The sequence below is a fragment of the Ochotona princeps genome, chromosome 5 (genome assembly GCF_030435755.1).
Source record: "Ochotona princeps isolate mOchPri1 chromosome 5, mOchPri1.hap1, whole genome shotgun sequence".
Taxonomy (NCBI): domain Eukaryota; kingdom Metazoa; phylum Chordata; class Mammalia; order Lagomorpha; family Ochotonidae; genus Ochotona; species Ochotona princeps.
The window spans coordinates 8,952,998-8,974,273 of record NC_080836.1 but is presented as its reverse complement, the minus strand read 5'-3'; the positions used below and the strand labels follow the sequence as shown (position 1 = coordinate 8,974,273).

Below are 21,276 nucleotides of genomic sequence, written 5' to 3'. Positions count from 1 at the left end.
CCTGGACTGCTTTCCCAGGCCACAAGCAGGGAGCTGGATGGGAAGTGGAGCTGCCGGGATTAGAACCTGCACCCATATGGGATCCCAGGACGCGTTGAAGGTGAGGACTTTAGCCGCTAGGCCATGCCGCTGGGCCCACATAGGTGTCTTAATTAACGTCTTGATCATGACAAAATGCCTGCTCTTATTTGTACGTTTTTGCAGCTAAAATTAATAGGTTTTTAAAGGAGTAACACATCACGTTTATGTAGACCATGGTTTGTGTATTTTAAAGATTTATTTTGTTCTTATTGCAAAGTCAAATATGCAGAAAGAAAGAGACAGAGGGGAAGATCTTCTGTCTGCTGATTCACTCGAGCAGTGACCACAGTAGCCGGAGCTGAGCTGATCCGAAGCCAGGAGCTTCTTCCGGGCCTCCCACAAGGGTGCAGGGTCCCAAGACTTTGGGCTGTCCTTGACTGCTTACCCAGGCCACAAGCAGGGAGCTGGATGAAAGCAGGATCGCAGGGATTAGAACCGGCGCCCATATGGGATCCTGGTGCTTCAAATCAAGGACTTTAGCTGCTATGCCACCACATGGGGCCCCATAGGTTGTATTTTTTATCCATTAATATTTTAAAAAGAAAGATTTGGATTTTAAATCCAGAAACATTGATTTCGGGCTTCATATAATATCTAACAAGATTGAATAGCCTTAAAATCTTGTGAAAAGGAAGTCGTCTAAATTTGGCTTGTAGGGTATGCTTCTTGGCACAGTGAGTTAAACTCTTGCCTTTGACAGCAGCAGCACGTATGGAATCTGGTTAACGTCCCAGCTTCTCTGCTTCTGAGGCCTCTCCCAGCCTAGGAAAACAGCAGAATATGACCCAAGTGCTTAGACTCCCGATAGTCATATGGGAGCCCTGGGCGGAATTCCCAGTTTTTGGTTTCAGTCTAAGTCAGTCTGTGGGAGGGAGCCCCTAGATGGAAGATCTTTGTCCCTCTGTGTCTCTCCCTTTCTCTCTCTCTAATTTGCCTAGCAAACAAACAAATCTTTACATTTTGCTTATGTACACGCCATTGTATTGACCTAAAGAAGAAATTCGGGATACTTGTTTATGTTGTTTGTTTGCTAATAATATATGTTTAACTTTCCTATATCTTTGTTTTCTTATTTTGGTTAATTTATGCTAATTGTAATTATTATATTTATTATTTAAAAAAATCTTAATAGCTTCCAGTTGTCTTTATTGTTGAAGTTGTTACCTTGACTTCATTTGTTTCTGCCCTGTTTGTAATCAGGAGCTCTAAAAACTCATTTTTTTTGTGTGTGCAGCTAGTTCCACCTATAGGAATGTTGAATAATCCTATGAATGCTGTAACAACAAAATTTGTTCGGACATCAACAAATAAAGTGAAATGTCCAGTATTTGTTGTGAGGGTGAGTAGTCTGTTGAATACTTTGTGGGAAGATTCCTCTTGTTGAACAAAACAGAGTGACGTTGTAAACGCTGTTGTCAATCCCATCTCTGTCTCCTAGTGTTGTTACTATTCTCATAAATTATGGAGAAGTCATTTTTGTTGTGTTCTGTTCATTCTGCCTCCTAACCAAGAAGGTGCTTGTTGCTTAGCAGTGTCAGGATGTGTAGGGTGGCTCAGTGAAGTTGAACAAATAACAGCTGAAAATATGAGACAAAGTACTGTTGTGACAGCCTGGTGCTAAGTGAGCAAGTTAAGTAGAGCTTATGATGTCCGTGAGGTGAAACAGTCAACAGTGAGAGCGGGCAAAGAGAATCTTAAAGAAGTGGTCACTGGAGCTCCAGGGAAGTGGTTGTAGTGTTGGTCTCTGCTCTCCTCCTTGTCTGAAAGGATTAAGGGAGTAGACATGACCAGTAAAGAAGTAATGTGTGAGTGGAAACAACCACTGTGTAGTCTAATTTTATTTACCAGGAAGTCTATTCAGAGGAATATGTATAGTAGGTGGCACATTTATTATCATCTTAATATGACAGAAGCCTTTTTGAAATGAATAAAATCCAAGTATCCTGTATTGGAATTATGAATGGTAAACATTCTCATTTGGGGATCTGCTTGTGAAGTTTTAGGAAAAAATTAAACATAGTTGGAGACACCATCCGCATTAAAAGATGTTAAGCAATAATGTGGGTTCTGTGTCTGTATTTGATGGTTTCCTGCAGTGTTAAATGGGGTGGGACCTATAGCTTTTAAACAGAAACTAGAAAAGTGGAAGATTTTTATTCATAGTAGTCAAAACCGTCACCCACAGAGAAGCTGTTAAAAATCAGAATATCACGTGTATTTCTGTAATTTACCAAATATTCTTGATGTCGTTCAGCAAGTTCTTTTAAGCAAATTTTTGTTTTATCTCCTTGTTACATTTTTAAACATTTTATTTTAGAAAAGCATTGTTGTATTGACTTTTTTATATTTCTTTCTGCTAAGGAAAATGAAACATTGTAATGATCAATGTATTTGTCATAGACTCTGATATTCAAGATGTTAGAATCTTGGTGCATTGCTAGTCATGACTCTATTGTATTTTGTTGGGTAGATCAGCATAAGACTTGCTATTCCTTGGTACTGTGAGTGGTTTAGTTGTAGAAGTGTCATGCCCTGGTACCTTTAAATTGGTACTGATACTGTCCATTGGTAACTGTTCTTCCTGAGTCAGTCTGTCAGCTGTAAGACATGAAATACTTTATTCAGTCTTTGCATTTTTTTGCATTTACTCTTTAGAATGTGTAGGCAGGTGTCATTTAGTTCATGGGAGTGTGTATGTATTTGTAGCATACTTATTATTTTCAATTTATGAGCTTAGAATGCCAGTTTTTTCCGTACTGTAGGAATCAGTACTTTTTTTCCTGATAAGGTATTTAAGTGAAAGTCAGTGTTACCTACTTAGTGTCGATTTTAAGTAAAAACATTCTTAGTGTTTTCACTCTCTCTCTTTCTTCCCCAGTGGACTCCAGAAGGAAGGCGATTGGTCACTGGAGCATCCAGTGGAGAGTTCACCTTGTGGAATGGACTCACTTTCAACTTTGAAACAATCTTACAGGTAACAGTAATCACTGGATGGCAGCATGGTCTTATGCTGCTGTAGAACACCTGAGGTGGGGTCACTTAGGGGCATAGTTAGGCTGACAGGACCACCTTAACACTTGGCCCTGTGTCGCTTTGGATCATCCCTTCCTTGAAGCAGTACCTAACTGGGTTTTCTTTGTTCACAGGCCCATGATAGCCCAGTGAGGGCCATGACTTGGTCACATAATGACATGTGGATGCTGACAGCAGACCATGGAGGATATGTGAAATACTGGCAGTCGAATATGAACAACGTCAAGATGTTCCAGGCACATAAGGAGGCGATTAGAGAGGCCAGGTTTATACACAATATACCATTTTCTGTAGTCCCTATTGTCATGGTTAAATTATTCTCTGAGTGTATTCTGGGTGCAGAGATGCATGGGCTCTGTCAGATTCTGGGAAACTTTCTGCACCCTGTGCACACAGTATTTTCCTTTGTTTTCACACATTCACCATTTTGCTGGCATCTTTCTGAAGTAGTGTTGTCCTGGTTTCAGCCTTTGCAATATGTTAGAGATGTATTGTCTGCCGCATTTTGCACTGGTTTTCTCTTTTCATTTATGGTTAATAATGTGTATGCATTGCTCCTTTTTATTACCTTCTGTGTAAGACAAGACTATTTCATTCCAAATAAAGAATTCAGTCTTTAATTATACAACTGAATAAAAACTAAAGCTACAGAAAACACCTTCAGAATTCACACAAAATACAAGAAAAAAAAGGCTTAAGTGAAGACCTGGTTGGCTTGATTATGCCACGACTTCAGAAGGAAGGTCTAGGACTAAAAACCCTCACAGATAACTGGATGTGGCAAACATAAATGGATTAATGAATGGGTTCTTCAAGCTTTGCAGCTGTAAGCAGACCATAGTCACGAAGACTCTAGGACTTCCGGTTCACTGCTAAGAACATCAGCTATGTAAATGTATAAGTGGAGCTTAAAATATTTTCAGTGAGTTGTCTGTTTTTGCATATCAGTGAGATATGTATAGTAAAAGTGAAGAAAGAAGCCTCATCAACAATCCTGTAAAGGACCTCAGCCTCAGAATCAAGCTAAGCAGCCTTCTGTAAGGTTTTAGCCACCACTTGTGGGAGGAGGTTAACATCTTTTGACACCATCCACTGCAGTCACTGTTTCTACTTGTAGAATCTTACAGAAATCATTAGATAAACATGCTTGCTTTTTTTTTTTTTTTAATAGACTATGCTTAATGCCTTGCGCATACATTGGTTTTCACCATTGGTCCTTTCTTATTTGTAGGATTCAGAGCTTCAGGGAGTTTTTAGTAGTTGAGAAACTTGATACTCAAATACAAAATGTGTATTTTTAAGTTTCCTTTAAAAGATATAATATTCATGTGATAGATTTCCAGGAAGGCATAAAGTTTTCCACAGACCTTTGTGGAAACCATTATATGACGTGTCTGAGGCAGAAGCTCATGCTTATCTTTTGAGAAGTGTTCCTGTGTGATTTAGACTAAACGAATATTGCAAAAATAGAATTCATTTAGTTTCACTGTTTTTGTCAGCTCCATGTGTTTTACAGGTGTGGTAGGAAATACTCAGAGGTGTGTGGGTAGCATTGCTACTAATAATACCCTTGTAAAGTTCTGACTGTCGCTGATTGAATACAGAACCAGCCCCTCCCTTGAAGTCTTCCTCTGATGACGTGTGCTGGCTCACAGCATTCTCTTTAAGGTGTTCTTCACTGGATACTTTCCTGTTGATAATGCAGCACAGTGTTTTTATTTTTCCCTGTCGGAGAAGCACAGATAATCTGTTCAATGCTGACTTCTTTCCCCTGCTGTGTGTCTTCATGTAACAGTTTCTCACCCACGGATAATAAATTTGCTACATGCTCTGATGACGGCACTGTTAGAATCTGGGACTTTCTTCGTTGCCATGAGGAAAGAATTCTTCGAGGTATGTGTACTAATGGTACTGGTTGGAATATTTAAATAGGGAAGACATTGTGGTTAAAGCATCACAAAACCACAGTACTGGCTTACATCTCCATTTGATTTTTTCACACATACACCACTCCAGTCAGGCTCGCTGAAGAAACCCACTCAGTGTTAGCTTTGTACTGCTGCATTCTCTTTGAATTCTTTCAGCTCTCTATTAAATTTAAGCCCTCCTCCCCTGTCATTTATCTGTGCGTCTTTCAAGGTTGTGGTCCTTTCCTGTCTTGGGTCCAGGATGCCTTTCCCCAACATAAGACAATATTGTTTAGGTAGGTCACATTCTCCTGGCAGTTCCTTTGCACTATGAATTAATTGACAAGATCCGTCTCCCAGTAACTGTACTTCTGTGAGCAGTTGCCAAGAGCAGTTGGTTTTTTGGTTTCACCACATTTGCACTACATGTCCCTTTTGTTAGTAAGTTTGTGAAAGATTGCTTTGTTATTTTTATTGTTTTCCTGATTATAAATAAAACAGAATTACACTCAATTCTGCAAAAGAAGTCCATATTCTCACTTGAATTATTTTGAATTTTTGAATGAGGTTATTGGATTAGGTTAATGGACTTCTTAAAGTGGAGCTTTTGAGATATTTGCAGTTCACAAACTGTTTTTATGGATAAAGTAGTGTTAGAATTAGGGGATTAATTACACAACAAAAACATGTATACTTCTAACTAAAAACTATTAGATTATTGTTCCCTAGGAATGTGATGTTCTTAAGCACTAAATTTGAACTTAAACTAGTTTAAATAAATAATACATTCTGCTTTGTACAATGATGATTCTGTTGTACCACAAAGGCATCTTATCTTCTAAGAGAGAAATGCAGGGTGGGAGAGTGACTGATGCAAATTCTGGGTGTAGCAAAGGTATTGAGAAAGTTTTTTTAATTTTGACCATCAACAGAGGTAACTGTCTTAATGGAGAATTCCACCAAAACTTTTACTTAATGGTTCAGATTATTTATAGTCTATAACATTGATACTTTTGGCTCTTGAGATACTTGAATCCCTGCTTAGCGCCCCTCCCCCCCCCCCCCCCCCCCCCCCGTTCTGTAGCCAATTCATTTGCTTCAGCAGTGCCTGCCTTGTACGTTTTGTTGGGCTCCTTCAGATGCTTCATGACTACACACAAGAACCTGGTACCTCACTTACTGAGGGAATCTAGGATGAGGAACAATCTTTATTTACTTTATAAAAAATAATTTTCATTGATCTTTTTTTAAGATTCTACTTTTATTGGAAAGTCAGTTTTACAGAGGAGGAGAGACAGAAGCTGCCCAGAGCTGAGCCAATCCAAAGCCAGGAGCCAGGAGCTTTCTCCGGGTTTCTCACGTGGGTGCAAAGTCCCAAGGCTTTGGGCTGTCCTCAACTGCTTTCGTAAGACACAACTAGGGAGCTGGGTGGGAAGTGGAGCAGCCGGGACATGAACTGGCGCCCATTTGGGATCCTAGCACATGCAAGTTGAGAACTTAGGTCACTAGGCTACTGCCCCAGGCTCAAGGATCAGTCTTTTAAATCATCTAAGTTATTTGTTATATGTGCACCATGACATAGATGTGTTCAGAGTAAGATAGATTCACAACCAGAACTAGTGACTTACTCCCTGAACCCAGCCCTCAGTGTACTAATGTACCGTCTCTTCATCACCGTTAGAAGTCCTGGCAGTTAAGCCCAGATAAGGGAAGCAGCATTTTGTAGTTGTTGAAGATGTATGGAAATATCACAGAGGCAAAACAGTTTTATTTATTAGGTGCAATTTTGAGGTACAAAGCAGTCTGAAAGCAGCATTTGTGGCTGTGGCTACCTGAGGTTGCACACGAAACCACTGCACTTGGGTAAGAAAAAGCAGGCAGTCTAGTATGTGACCCTGTTGTTAAAATTGAAAAGGAAATGCTTTCTGAGTTGTGCTGAAGGACTTTTATCAGACTTTTATAGTGGTTAGTTTTCTAGTAGTTAAATAGTTTCACACTTGATCTTAGCCAAAAAGGCTGAGAAGTAATTAAATATTTTCGGATTAGAGTCAAACTTAATTTAGGTAAAGTAGAAATTTTAAACTTAAGTAACATTTAAAAAATATACTATAATCATCTTCATGTTAATATTTGAGTTTCTTCAAACAAAGTATAATGAATTTTCACATATTTAGGGGCTTTATGTTCTGGCTGATTTATGTTTTGACATATTTAAAATAAGTAGTTAACTTTTTAGTCTTTTTGTTTTGTTTCTAAGTACTTTGAATCTGTTCAGCTAAGTTAATTCTGTCATTCTTTTTTTGTCATCCCTCACTTTTCCAAATTTTATGGATCTTAGAATGTCACTCTACCTCTGCTTGATGGGTGGAGGGTCATGGAGTAGTGAATCCGCATTCACATCAGGGTGACGTGAGGGTCTTTGAAGTGAACTGAATTTAGCTGCACTTAGAGCAGAAATGTCAGGCAGATAGGGGTAGGATGTTTATCCTTTTCCATGTCGCTTGTTCCACATTGATAGTGATGTTCCTCTTACATAGGTCGCACAGCATCTGACAGGCAAGCTGTATCGTTATGTGTTGTGCAATCAAACCATCACCTTATGGTTAAGTGTTATGAGAAGTTTGTGGTTATTTAGTCCAGCTGTTTAGCAAATCCTTTCTTGTGCATCATCCCTAAACACCAGGCTTTTCCTCAGCAAAGATATTTAGTGATAGAATGGTTACTACCTCCTGGCCACTAAAACGTTTACTATGTCCTGTCCAATTTTTACACAGCTCTGGTTTTTAGAACATTTTCATTCTATCAGAAGTCGGCTTCTCTACAACTTGTCTTTAGGCCCACAGGTCCTGTGCATAGCACAAGGCATGATAGCTTATTTTTCAGTGCACAATTTGCAGTTGTTTCCTAGTGTTGTTTGGTAATATGTTTCCTTGGTATTACAGTGAAATCAAATCACTTACTGCTGACAGGTTGAAAACATGAAATCTGTAAGAATGACATGTTTTAATGAGAGCTACTTTATGAACAGTCAGCACAGAAATTAATTTTGATTTTTCCTTAATTTTACTAATAGCTGACATATTACACTTATATGTATCATACATATTCTAAGCACTTTATTTAATTTTTTTTAAAAGATTTATTTATTTTTATTACAAAGTCAGATATACAGAGGAGAGACAGAGAGGAAGATCTTCCGTCCAACGATTCACTCCCCAAGTGAGCCGCAACGGGCCGGTGCTGTGCCGATCCGAAGCCGGGAACCAGCAACTTCATTCCAGGTCTCCCACGCGGTGCAGGGTCCCAAAGCTTTGGGCCGTCCTCGACTGCTTTCCCAGGCCACAAGCAGGGAGCTGGATGGGAAGTGGAGCTGCCGGGATTAGAACCGGCGCCCATATGGGATCCTGGTGCGTTCAAGACGAGGACTTTAGCTGCTAGGCCACGCCGCCGGGCCCTTATTTAATATTTTAAACAACCCTATAAATACTGATTCTTCTCCATTGCACAAGTGATTAAACTTAAGCACCAAAAATTTAAAGCTGCCATAAGTCATGCTAATATTAAGTGTGGGCTAAAATTTGACTCTAAGTTTTATGCTTTTAACCAGTAGGTCTTTTTTTTTTTTTTTTTTTTAAGAGATCTATTGTTTATTTGAAAGGCAGAGAGAGAACTTTTTTCATCTGCTAGTTCACTCATTGAGTTGCTTAAGCATCTAGGGCTGTTAAAGGCCAATACCAGCCATGTGGAGTTCCACTGGGATGTCCTGAGTTACCAGCATGGGTTTAACTGTCTTCCTAAGCTGTAATGAAAGAATTGTAAAGATTCTTTTTTTTTTTTAAAGATTTATTTATTTTATTACAAAGTCAGATATACAGAGAGGAAAAGAGACAGAGAGGAAGATCTTCTGTCCGATGATTCACTCCCCAAGTGAGCCGCAACGGCCGGTGCTGCGCTGGTCTGAAGCTGGGAACCAGGAACCTCTTCCGGGTCTCCCACGTGGGTGCAGGGTCCCAAAGCTTTGGGCCGTCCTGGATTGCTTTCCCAGGCCACAGGCAGAGAGCTGGATGGGAAGTGGAGCTGCCGGGATTAGAACCGGCGTCCATATGGGATCCCGGGGCGTTCAAGGCGAAGACTTTAGCCGCTAGGCCATGCCGCCGGGCCCAAGAATTGTAAAGATTCTGAAAGGAGGACAAGGGTGTGGGTAGAGGAAACTAATTGACTCCTGATTTAGATAGACCCTTTAAATTGTGTATATGACAGATTTTCACTGTATCCCACATTTAGCACAGACAATTGTTTTAAACAGTGAGCAATTGAAACTGCATGTGGATTACTATAAAGTGCATGCCAGGTTTTATAAATAGAGCATGGTATTTTAATAATAGAGCATGTTACAATATAAGGAGTTATCCTGAAACTTAGGCTGTAAGGTCTATTTCCAGTCTTCACATACAGTACTTGGAGGACATGAATCCCTGAGTGCTTGGCAAACAGCTGAAGAGAACGAGTGTTAGTTCTTTGGCAAATTTGTGTGTCTCCTTGTTGGTTATATCCAAGTGAATGAAAGTAACCCTTCCGCCTACCCAGGTATTTTGGTCCAATAATGTGTTTCGTAGGTGTGTATGATGGCAGTTTATAAAATCTGAAGATTCTAAAAAAACTCTTGATGCATATTATGAAAGTAATTTTTACTTAAGTTTGATGGACTGTATAGTTTATAGCAATGAACCTAATTTATTTTTACAAGGTCTTACGAAACATTTTATAGAATCTGGTCTTTGCAGGACAAAAGACAAGCAATCCAACTCCTTAAATTAGCTTGTAACAGAATCACAGTTCCCACTGACACAATGTACTTTCACATTGAACGTAGCTAAAGCCACTCCCATTTAATTATTGAAATGGCCTGTGAATCCATTTTAAGCTGATTTGTTTTTAACCAAGAAATATTATTTTACTTTATTGGAAAGGCAGAAAGAGGGCCTGGCGTGATAGCCTATTGGCTAAAATTGTCTTGTATCCTCCAATATCCTAAATGGGCATCAGTTCGTGTCCCAGCTGCTCCCATTTCCCATGCAGCTCCCTGCCTGTGGCCTGGGAGAACAATGGAGGACAGCCCAAAGCCTTGGAACCCTGCACCTGCATGGGAGAACCGGAAGAGAAGCTCCTCACTTCAGACTGGCTCAGGTTTGTCATTGTCGCTACTTGGGGAACAGTGGACAGAAGACCTTTCTCTATCGCCTTCTATATCTGCCTTTTCGATGAACAAATAAAATAAATCTTAAAGGCAAAGGATCTTCCATGCACTGGAACAGTCCCCAATAGCTAAACAGCCAGGAAAGAGCCAGGCCCCGGATCTCCAGCCAGATCTGGATCTCTAACCAGGTCTTTGATGTTGCCTGCAGGGGCCAGTTATTTGAGCCATGATTTGGTGCCTCCCAGCATGCATTAGTAGGAAGCTGGATCAGCAACAAGTAGCCAGAATTCAACCGGCACTTTAGTATGGGATGATGGTGTCCCCAAGGGACTAACTTAACCACCATGCCAAATATATTAGTTGAGGCCGGTTTCTGTTTTTCCCTTTTAGTTTACAATTATAATATTGAATCCAGTTTTTTAGAAAAATTGTTATTAAGTGTGATATTTGCAGCAGTGCTGTTTCCCTTTGCTGTTTGAAGACTGGGCAGTTTCCTGTATTCTTTCACATGAAATTAATTAAAACATACTCAGAGAAATTAGCATGAAGGCAGAGACAAACAGTATTAAGGTGGGTTCGAGAAACTCATCAGAGAGCCCTTTGTTGTCTTTCCAGGAATTATTTATTTATTATTGAAAATTGCTGTTCTGTAAGTCTTTCAGATTTAGAAGACACATTCTTACTCCTGTTAGGTCTGGTCTTGTGATTTGTGCTCCCAAGTGGCTGATGTTCCTCAAGTGCACATTTTTACAGCGGGTCTCTGCATACAGGTGTGTGCACAGGAAGGTTCTGAGAAATACCTTTTCCAGCTCCTTCCTGGGCTCCTACTGCTTCTGCTGAGAACTAGTGGTTTGGAATGAGACAATCCTATTTTTATGGGGTTGTTGGCCGGCTTGAGAACAGTCAGGTCTTAGGCATTTTTTTCAGTGTGTGGATCATGATATAGCGATGTGGCTTTATAGGTGCATATTTACAAGGTCATATCTTGAGGAAGGTTGCATTAGATGTTTGTGCTGGGAAGAGGGCCGTAGTAGTATTTGGCCCTTTCCTATTTAGTCTGTTTGGTGTGTTTGATACAGTTATGGATGACTGTATTAAGTTTATTAGATTTTAGGATTTGTGAAGAAATGACAGTAAAGTTAATGAGTAGAAACTTAAAAGTGTAAAATTGGAAATAGGCCAATGTAACATCCTATGCTGTATTTAGAAAAAAAAAAAAGGTATTTAGAAAGTGTTATGGGGGACCTGGAGCTCAGTGGCTAAATCCTTACCTTGCAAACTCTGCAAAGTTTCCGGAGCCTGTTTCGCATGCCAGCTGTAACGTGCAGAAGCTCATCAGCCATGACTCAGGATCAAGTTGACCTTGCTCAGTTCCTCAGAGCTCTGCGAGTTAATTCCCGAGAAGGCTTTCGCTAGTCCTACACGTGATTTACAGTGCTAGTTGAGAGTCTGCTTTCCTTTCCCTGGACTCGTGCAGATGTTCAGCTGTACAGAGGACCCCCCGACAATACCCAACTCTAGGTGCTTTCAGTAAAAAGGTGTCTTGTTTAAACATTGCTTATCCTCCTACATATGACAAATATTCACGAAATTATAATACATGATACAATATAATGTAATATAGATAGTTGTACTCTGCTGTTTAAGGAATAAGGACAAACGTGTTGAATGCTTAAAATGTTTTTTGACACGGGGTTGATTTTATTAATATGGAACCCACATAACATACATTGGACACTGACTGGTTTATTATTTAAATGTTTTTCAGCCATTTTTCTTTGTGTGGTAGTACATATACGGTGTTTATAGGTAGTCCATAAATATCACCACTTGTAAAGAAAGTTGTGATGTTTTAGTGTTTTCAGATCTTATAAAGCTCAAGTATGAATTCAGGATTAACCTCATTGAACCATTTAAAATTCCATCTTAATTATTAGATGAGCCTGTTTGTTAAAGTAAATTAACAGTTGTTCATTGTGGCCACGAGACTGTCCTTGGTCATTAATAAAAATGTAGACGACAGGGCTTCTCATGGAGTACCTTGTCTATCACCTGGCTCTCTCACTTTTACAGGTGTGTTTATGACTTGATAGGGAAGTTTAAGGGAAACAGAAATGCTGTGCTCATTGACCATGAACAGCCTTCACTTTGGTCATTAGTGTCGCTACTGGTTTGCGAAGATAGCATTAGTTTTCCCTGGACTGCAGAATATAGTTTTTCCGCGATTGACCAGTCTTAATCACAAGAATTAAGATCTGACTTCATTTCGAAATAGTAAGTTATAACTCTGAAATAATGTCATTTCTTTTTCTGTCTTGGATGAGCAATGTGATTAGCCACAAGTAGGAGCCTTGGGCCTGGTGTGGTAGCCTAGTGGCTGGAGTCCTTGCTTTCCATACTCCGGGATCCCATAAGGGCACCAGTACTGATCCCAGTGGCCCTGCTTCCTATCCAGCTCTCTGCTTGTGGCCTGGGAAAGAGTCGAGGATGGCCCAAAGCCTTGGGAGCCTGCACCCACATGGGAAACCCGGAAGAAGCTTCTGGCTCCTGGTTTCAGGTCACCTCAGCTCTGGCTGTTGCGGCTGCTTGGGGAGTGAATCAGCAGAAAGAGGATCTTCCTATCTCTGTTCCTCTCTGTATATCTGACTTTCCAAGAAAAATCATTACGTCTGTTTTAAAAAAGTGTGTTCCTATTTCATTCAATAAAAATGAATTTTTAAAATGTAAGTAGGAGCCTGAGGAAGGTGCACTCGTGTATTTTTGTTGGAGTAGACAAGATTTAAATACAGAAATCGGATGTCGTCTGGGAGGGCACCCTGGATACAGTGTAGTGTAGTGTGTCCCAAAGAGTCTTAGGTGTAACTTGCTGCCATGTGGGCTTCCAATGCTTGCCTGGAATATAGCAGATATAGACCTGATTAAACAGTTCTGAGTAGACAGAATGATATTAAAGAGGTACCTGGGATTAAAATTTTAAAAACTTAATTTTATTTGAAAAGCAGAGAATGATTTGTCTGTCTTGCTGGTTCACTCTCCAATTGCCTGCAGCAGCTGAGGCTTACCATGACTAAAAGTGGGAGCCAGAAACTCCATTTGGGTCTCCCATGTGGGTGACCAAAGTCCTGTTGCTTGAGGTACTAGCTGTTGCCTTCCAGGGAAGTTAGAATTGGAAGCAGGATGCCCAGGAGCCCCAATCCAGGCATTTGGATCAGAGCATCCTGCGCTATTAAGATTTGCTGAGTCAGCTTTTATCTGTAAGAACATTTTCTTTTCTTTTTATTGGAGACATTGAGTTTTTTTTTTTAATTGCTTTATTTTGACAGTCTTTACATAGTTGATTAGGGCACAAAGGGTCAAGGGCTACAGGAAAGGGCAAAAGTATTGCTTCTACATTATTACTTTTTTTCCCCCTCTGTCTGGGGTAAAGAGGGAGATAAAGGGAGAAGAACATTTACCTTGGTAAAGATTTGTCTATCTGTTCATGCATCCATCCATCCAACCATGCATCTATCCATTCATGTGAAGTGGAGTGACAGCCACCCAGAGATCCTTTCTCTGCTGATTCAACACTCAGATGGTTTCAACAGCTATTCCTGATCCTGGCAGAAATCGCGTGTCAGAAACTTTATCCAGATCTTCCCAGTGGATGACGGGAACTCAGAAAAGTGAGCCATCCTTTACTGCTTCCCAGATAATGTTGCTAGGGAGCTGGGTTGGAAATAGCCAGGACTAGAGGCAGATAACCAGAATGAATAAGGACATTGCATTTGTGGCTTAACTCACTGTACCATAACTCTTGCCCTTATACAGCATTTCAAGTTTAGTGATTTCTATTTTAAATTATTCAGCTTATTTGAAAGCAGAGAGACAGAAACAGGAGGTCTTTCCGTTGGCTGGTTGATTTTCCAAGTCCTTGGTAGAGCCTGGGCTAGGACCAGCTGAAGACAGGAGCATGGAACAGAATCTGTCTCCCACATTGGTGTCAATACCCAGTTACCAGCCATGGCTTGCTACCTTGCAGGGTGAGCCTCAGGAGGAAGCAACACTGGGACTTGAACCCAAATGAGTTATGTGCAGTCTTCCATGTATGTGTCTTTTAAAGTATCATCCTGACTTATGAATATTTTTAGCTTTAAGGATTTATTTTCTTGCTTATTTTGAAAGAAAAAGTTTGCCACCTTTTGGTTCTCTCCCCAGGGGACTGCTATAGCCTATGCTGGGCCAGGCTGTATCCAAGTGCCAAGAACTAAACCTTGATCTTCCATGAGGATGGCAGGGCCCCAAACACTTGGGCCGTCTACTACTGCCTTTCCCAAGCTTTAAGCAGGGAACTGGGTTTAAGTGGATCTGCTGTGTTTGAAATGGTGCACGCATTAGTTGTTTGCTGGCATCACAAGCAATGGTGACTTTATTTGTTACACCAGATTTTTGAGCCCTAGTTTTATAATTTTAGCATCTCTTTTAAATTGTTTATTTACTTGTGATTTTATTTGAAACGTAGAGTTATAGTGATACCAACCATCTGCCAGTTCACTCCCCAAATAAAACAATAGTTGGGCTGGGTCATTTCAGAACCCAGGAGGGTGACAGGTATCCACAGTTAGATTATGCATTATCCATAATCCACAGAATGATTATCCACATCCATCCAAAGGGTCAGTCTGTAGCCAGGGGCTTTTCCCAAATCTTCTGCGTCGGTGCTGCTTGGGCCATCCTTCACTGCTTTTCAAAACCGTTGGCAGGGAGCTGAAATTGAAGTGGAGCAGCTGGAACTCAGACTTGTACCCATTTGGGATGCCAGTGTTACAATGCATGATTATCCTATTGTACCACCACACTGACCCTTAAAAGACTGTTTTTTTTTATTCCACTAATGTTCAGTAATATTTTTAGTTTAACTTTTGTGTTAAAAAATATTGTTATGAGTAAGTTGATTTTTTTTTAAGACTTATTTTTATTACAAAATCAAATATAGAGAGGAGGACAGAAAGGAAAATCTTCCGTCCAATGATTCACTCCCTAAGTGACTGCAATGGCTGGTGCTTTGCCGATCCTAAGCCAGGAGCCAGGAGCTTCTTTCCAGGTCTCCCACGCGGGTGCAGGGTGCCAAGGCTTTGGGCCGTCCTCGACTGCTTTCCCAGGCCACAAGCAGGGAACTGGATGGGAAGCGGGGCTGCCAGTAATTAGTACTGGCACCCATATACAATGTCGGCGCTTTCAAGACGAAGACTTTAACCGCTAGGCCATGGACCAGGCCCTAAGTTGACTTTATTTTTTTTTTTTTATTAAATTTATTCATTAATTACATTGTGTTGTAATTACATAGAATCTGGGATTCTCCCCCCACCCTCCCCCCATGGTGGGTTCCTCCACCTTGTTGCATAACCATAGTTCAAGTTCAGTTGAAATTCCCTCTTTGCAAGTATATGCCAAGCATAGAGTTGACTTTAAAATACTTAAAATTTTGACAAAATGCCTCCTTTGATTGTCTGGTTGATATGTTTATGTTATAGAAACTTGTTCTTTGTGCCAAGTTGCCGTTTTCTGTTTGTGTATCTCTTGGTGTAATGAATTCAAGTACATATAAAGATAGCTTTCTTGTGGGAAGTGGGAAGAGTCGGCGCATTTGCAAGCAGTCATTTGTTGAAAGTACATAAGAAAATCTTGTTTAATTTTCTACTCACACCTAAACTGTTACCCGGATATTTTAAAAGTGAGCGGGTACTTTTTATCCTCAAACCTTAACAGTTTTCAGAATGACTGTAAGCGATGCTTTTTACTTTAGGTATTTGGCACATTTTACCATCATCTCAGCATTAGAACTATATGGAGTTATTGTACAGCAAAGTCATCTAGTCCTGGAATGGTGTGTGTTTTCACGAGAGTCAGCACCATTCCTCCAGAGGCCGTGAGGAATGCACCTGGCGTTGGACAAGCTGCATTGCAGCATAGAGCATAACCTTAGGGAGTCCCAGGGGCTCTTTGTAAGAGAGTCATAAAAGATCTAAGCTTTGGCTTTGATTAGTTTTGGGAGGCTCTGTGAAGCTGGACACTTGCCCTTTACCAGGTTCTGTGATTGGGTATCTGACTCCTTGGGCAGGGCAGAAGGGAATGAGGTTTCAGCAGGAGTTAGCAAAGCCTGGCGGTCACACACTTGGCAGAAGGTTGGGTCTGTATTTCCTGAGTTGTACGGTAATTTTTTTTCTTGATTGTAATTTCATAGTGATTACGTTTAATTAAGATTGCTCATCAGGATTAACAGTGGTTTAACTTAAAATGTCACATAATTTTGTGATTACATTGAGACTCATATGTAAAATAAGAATAGTTCTTAGATGTCCGGGTGGGCATGTTCCTTTCTCAAAAGCATTCCAATATAATCTGTGTAAGACCAAGTGGAGCAGCAGTACCATTGGTGGGAGTGTTGTTAGTTAGGAAACAAAGCTGCAATTGGGGAATAGTTGATGGTATATTAACTAGCTTGTGTCCTTTCTCAGCTGGCTGTAAATAGTGGATGAAATAGGAACATGCTCTTTTTTTTTTCTTGGAACGTCAGATATAGTGAAGAGACGAGAGAGAGAGAGGAAGATCCTTCGTCTGCTGATTCACTCCCCAAGTGGCCACAACAGCCAGAGCTGAGGTGACCTGAAACCAGGAGCCAGAAGCTTCTTCCGGGTTTCCCATGTGGGTGCAGGCTCCCAAGGCTTTGGGCTATGCTCGGCTGCTTACGCAGGCCACAAGCAGAGAGGTGGATAGGAAGCAGGGCCGCCGGGATTAGAACAGCGCCCATATGGGATCCCGGGTGTGCAAGGCAAGGGCTTTAACCAGTACGCTGTCACACTGGGCCCGTGGTCTAAGTTAATACAAAATATATATCAAACGAATTTCTAAGATTTTGAAGACTTCTCAGTTATTACATGCATAATGTTATAATACTTGTAAAGTTCGGGCCCGGCGGCGTGGGCTAACGGCTAAAGTCCTCGCCTTGAACGCACTGGGATCCCATATGGGCGCTGGTTCTAATCCCGGCAGCTCAACTTCCCATTCAGCTCCCTGCTTGTGCCCTGGGAAAGCAATCCAGGACGGCCCAAAGCTTTGGGACCCTGCACCCGCGTGGGAGACCTGGAATGAAGTTGCTGGTTCCCGGCTTCGGATCGGCACAGCACCGGCCGTGGCGGCTCACTTGGGGAGTGAATCGTTGGACGGAAGATCTTCCTATCTGTCTCTCCTCTGTATATCTGACTTTGTAATAAAAATAAATCTTAAAAAAAAAAAATACTTGTAAAGTTCATTATAAGCCTTTTGGTTTGTAAGAAGAGCCGTATTTAAACAGTTGCACTGTCCAGCCTTGCTGTGTGCTAAGACTTGGGTCTATTCAGTTACTCACAGAACTCTTACATGTTCAGTGTGCTGGATGAGGTGTCCGGGTTTGGTGCCAGTGAAGGGGTCAGCTGTTCTCATCTACGTGTGCAGTGAAATGTCCACTGGAGGTGCCTGATTTTGAAGCAGTGCTTTTAATGGCATCTAACATTTTCTAAAATAAGCACTGCATTGTTATAGAGAAGGCAATCGCTGTGATGAACGAGGTAATTTCTGCAGTGTTTATAACCTTACAAATGATAATAGCTTGTTAAAATCAACTTCTGCTCAGGCAGCTTTAGAAAAGGCTTTACAATATGGAGATCTTCAGAACATAATTTTTCTTTTAATAAGTTTCAACATGTTTCTAACATTGTATGTTTACTTTCAGTACTAAACTGACAGTGCTCTTTTTAAAAAATTTATTTATTTGGAAAGTCAGAGTTATGTAGAGGAAGAGATGCATCTACTGGTATGCTCTGCAGATGGCCGTGATGACCTGGACTGGGCCAAGCCCAAGCCCAAGCCAGGAGGCAGCAACTTTATCTGTGTCTCCCTTGTGGGTGACATTGCTTCAGACACTTGGGCCATCTTCTGCTTTTCCCAGGGCCATTAGCAGGGACCTGCATAGGAAGTGAAGCAGCCAGATCTCAGATGATTCTTCCATGGGATGCTGACATTATACACAGCTAGTTTACCTAGCTGCATATATACTAAATTGGGAAAATAGTGGAGGATGGCCTAGGTCCTGGTTCCTGGCAGCAGATCTGCTCAGCTCCAGCCAGTGTGGCCATCTGGGGAGTAAACCAGCAGATGGAAGATCTTTTTCTCTGTCTGTGATCTCAGTAAATCTGCCTTTCTAATATAAATAAATAAATAAATAAATAAATAAATAAATAAATAAAAGTAATAAAATACAACCATGAATGCTTGTTAATATAAAGCACATTTGTGTAATGTCACGGGGTTTGAGTGTCCAACATGCCAGGCTGCGTTAGCTAAGACACATTTTACAGAACTAGCCTCTTCAGGTAAGACCACTGCTTCTACCATTACTTGGAATTTTCCCATAGCGATAGTGTCATCATATTGTCATTGAAATCTACATGGTAGCCGTGAATACTTTGCAAGAGCTCAGATACTTAAGATATAAGTTACAAGGGCTTTGCATCTTGACTTCTTTTAATTCAGCAATAATATAGTAAACTAAAAATATTATTGATTTCCATCAAACTAAGGATGGAATATGTTTTATTATTATTATTAGAAAGGCAGATTTACAAAAGGAGAGAAAAAGATCTTTCATCCAGCAGTTCACTCCCCAAATGGCTGCAGTGGATAGGGCTGAGCCGATCCAAAGCCAGGAGTCAGGAGCTTCTGGATCCCTCGTGTCGGCGCCAGGTCCCAAGGGTTCGGGCCATCCTTCACTGCTTTCCCAGGACACAGGCAGCAAGCTGGATGGGAACACGAACTGTTGGTCATATGGGATCCTAACATTTGCAGGTGTATTAACTAGTTAAGCCATCATATAAGCCTATACAGAAGTCTTTTTCAGATTAAGGTTTTGATTTTTTTTAAAAGATTTATTTCTTTTTATTGGAAAGGCAGATATGCAGATGAGGAGAGACCAAGAGAAAGATCTGTCCACTGGTTCACTCCCCAAATGGCCTCAATGACTGGAGCTGAGCCAATCTGAAGCCAGGAGCCCAACGCTGCTTCTAGGTCTCCACGTGGGCACAAGATCCCAAAGCTTTGGGCCGTCCTCAACTGCTTTCTCATGCCACAAGCAGGGAACTGGTTGGGAAGCAGGACTGCCAGGATTAGAACCAGTGACCATTTGGGATTCCTTTGTGTGCAAGGCGAGGTTTTTGGTCACTAGGCTGCTGTGCTGGGCCCTAAGGTTTTCTTTTAAAGACTATTCCACACTAGAAATACATTTGGGTGTTTGAAACATAAAGTGAACTATCGTTAGGATGTACTTGCTGAGTATAGAACATAATTTTTCAAAGAAAAGCAATTAACCTATCTCAGAATTACCACAAATTTTCCTTGCATTCTGATGGAAGGAAAAGACATAATGGTTTTTTTTGGCTGTATCTCAACTGTGTGTGGATGCTAAAACTCGGCTTCATTGAGGCATGTGGGTGGGTGATACATTCTCTTTGAAAGCTTGTGACAGAGAAGGCTTTTGTATCTTGAAACTGCAGCTCTTGGAGTAGGAGCCTTATGTGATCCCTACCACACTCTCCCATTGCTGCTCTAATCAGTGTATTCTACCAGGAGGACTGATGTGGAATAGTGCCATTTTATTGTGTGTTTTCATAGTTAATGATGACTACAAGTCCATTTGTAATGCTTTTTTTTTTCCCTGTAAAAAGGGAGACAAACTATGCTGTGGTAGTTGCCTTTAGAATTTAATGTAGGAGAAGAATATAATCACTTTTTTCAATGGTTACTGGCAACGAAGAAGAAGCATCCTGTTGAACCACTTTTCTACCTGCTCCAATATTCAGAATGCAGTCCTAGCTTCTATTTGATACCATCTTTGTTTTGGGTACTTGATTCATTCCTCACTACAAAGTCAGCAGGTCTGGCTTTGGTTCCCGCTTTGCCATTAGGGATTCCATCATTCTCGCCTTGCAAGTCCTCGTTCCTAAAGTGGGGCTGTTGATGCCTTCCTCACTGGGCTGATGTGAGGGCGGCGTGCATGCACGGAAACGCACACTCCTCCCAGCGTGCGAAAAGCATATGTTCATTGTTCCAGTCATACATGTGAAAGAAAAATGCTAAAAGGCACAACCAGAGTAAAGAGAGTCCCACACATTTTAGTTAATACAAGAAGAGGTTGGAATTAGATCAGGCATTAAAGTATTCATTTAAGGAGGAGAATATTGAGTTGACTCTTGGGATGGGTTATGATTATCAGTAATGCTTTTAGCTTTAGAAGTGTTGCTGGTAAAAATCAAATGTATTGTAAGCCGTATTTAAATAAATCACATCTTACTGAAATGAAACTATGACTTATTTTTGAAAGCTTTGTTGTGTAAGGCCTACTAGTTGTTGGTCATCTCAGAACCCCCGGTGGCCATAGGACAGTCCTTCATCCCAGTGCTCCCCGTTTACCATCCCAAGGTCTGCAGTTCTTTGCTCACTAGGTTTTTTTTTTTTTTTTTTAAAAACATAGATAACACATCTGAATCTTTTCTGTGAACTGCTATCTGCTTATTTGAGTTTTACTGAAGTAAAACCATATTGAGTTATTCTGTAGATGTATAGCAGACATTTTTATTACTGCAGTTTACTAGGTATATGGTTTCCTATAAAGATGAAAAAATGGGTGTATTTTTATAGTGTGAATCTCTGTGGAGACTTTAAGTTGAATCAAAATCAAATACTGATAGGCAGCTCTTGGTTGCATTGTGAGTTCTTGTGTAGACTGCTCTTCAGTCTTTCTCCTTTTACTGTTCCTGTTTGTGAAAAATGAATAGTGAATATAAAAGACAATCATTCTTCAATCACAGTTATGGCTAAGAAGCCTTCACTCTTCCACATTGCTTCAATTTTGTCTTCAGTGTTTGGCTGAAGATGAGAAGTACAGACCGACAGCTGGGAACCTCACGGTCCCACAACTTTGCTGCTGCAAACGCCTGCTTCCCCAGCACACTCTTCTCTGGAGAGCATCAGTAGCGTGATTATGTG

The 21,276-nt window shown here is 40.8% G+C and overlaps 1 protein-coding gene across 7 annotated transcripts in view; it reads left to right on the top strand.

The window, feature by feature from the left end:
- The window catches only part of WDR33 (WD repeat domain 33), an 88,041-nt gene that overhangs the window by 26,608 nt on the left and 40,157 nt on the right, over positions 1 to 21,276 (top strand). For 6 of the 7 annotated variants that reach the window (XM_058664356.1, XM_058664355.1, XM_058664354.1 and 3 more), the window contains exons 4-7: positions 1,316 to 1,420; positions 2,960 to 3,055; positions 3,228 to 3,379; positions 4,910 to 5,007. In XM_058664356.1, the coding sequence (XP_058520339.1) occupies positions 1,316 to 1,420; positions 2,960 to 3,055; positions 3,228 to 3,379; positions 4,910 to 5,007 (451 nt within the window). Of the gene's footprint in view, positions 1 to 1,315; positions 1,421 to 2,959; positions 3,056 to 3,227; positions 3,380 to 4,909; positions 5,008 to 7,558; positions 7,672 to 21,276 lie in introns of those variants that run through there. The other variant, XM_058664357.1, reaches the window with a different exon arrangement.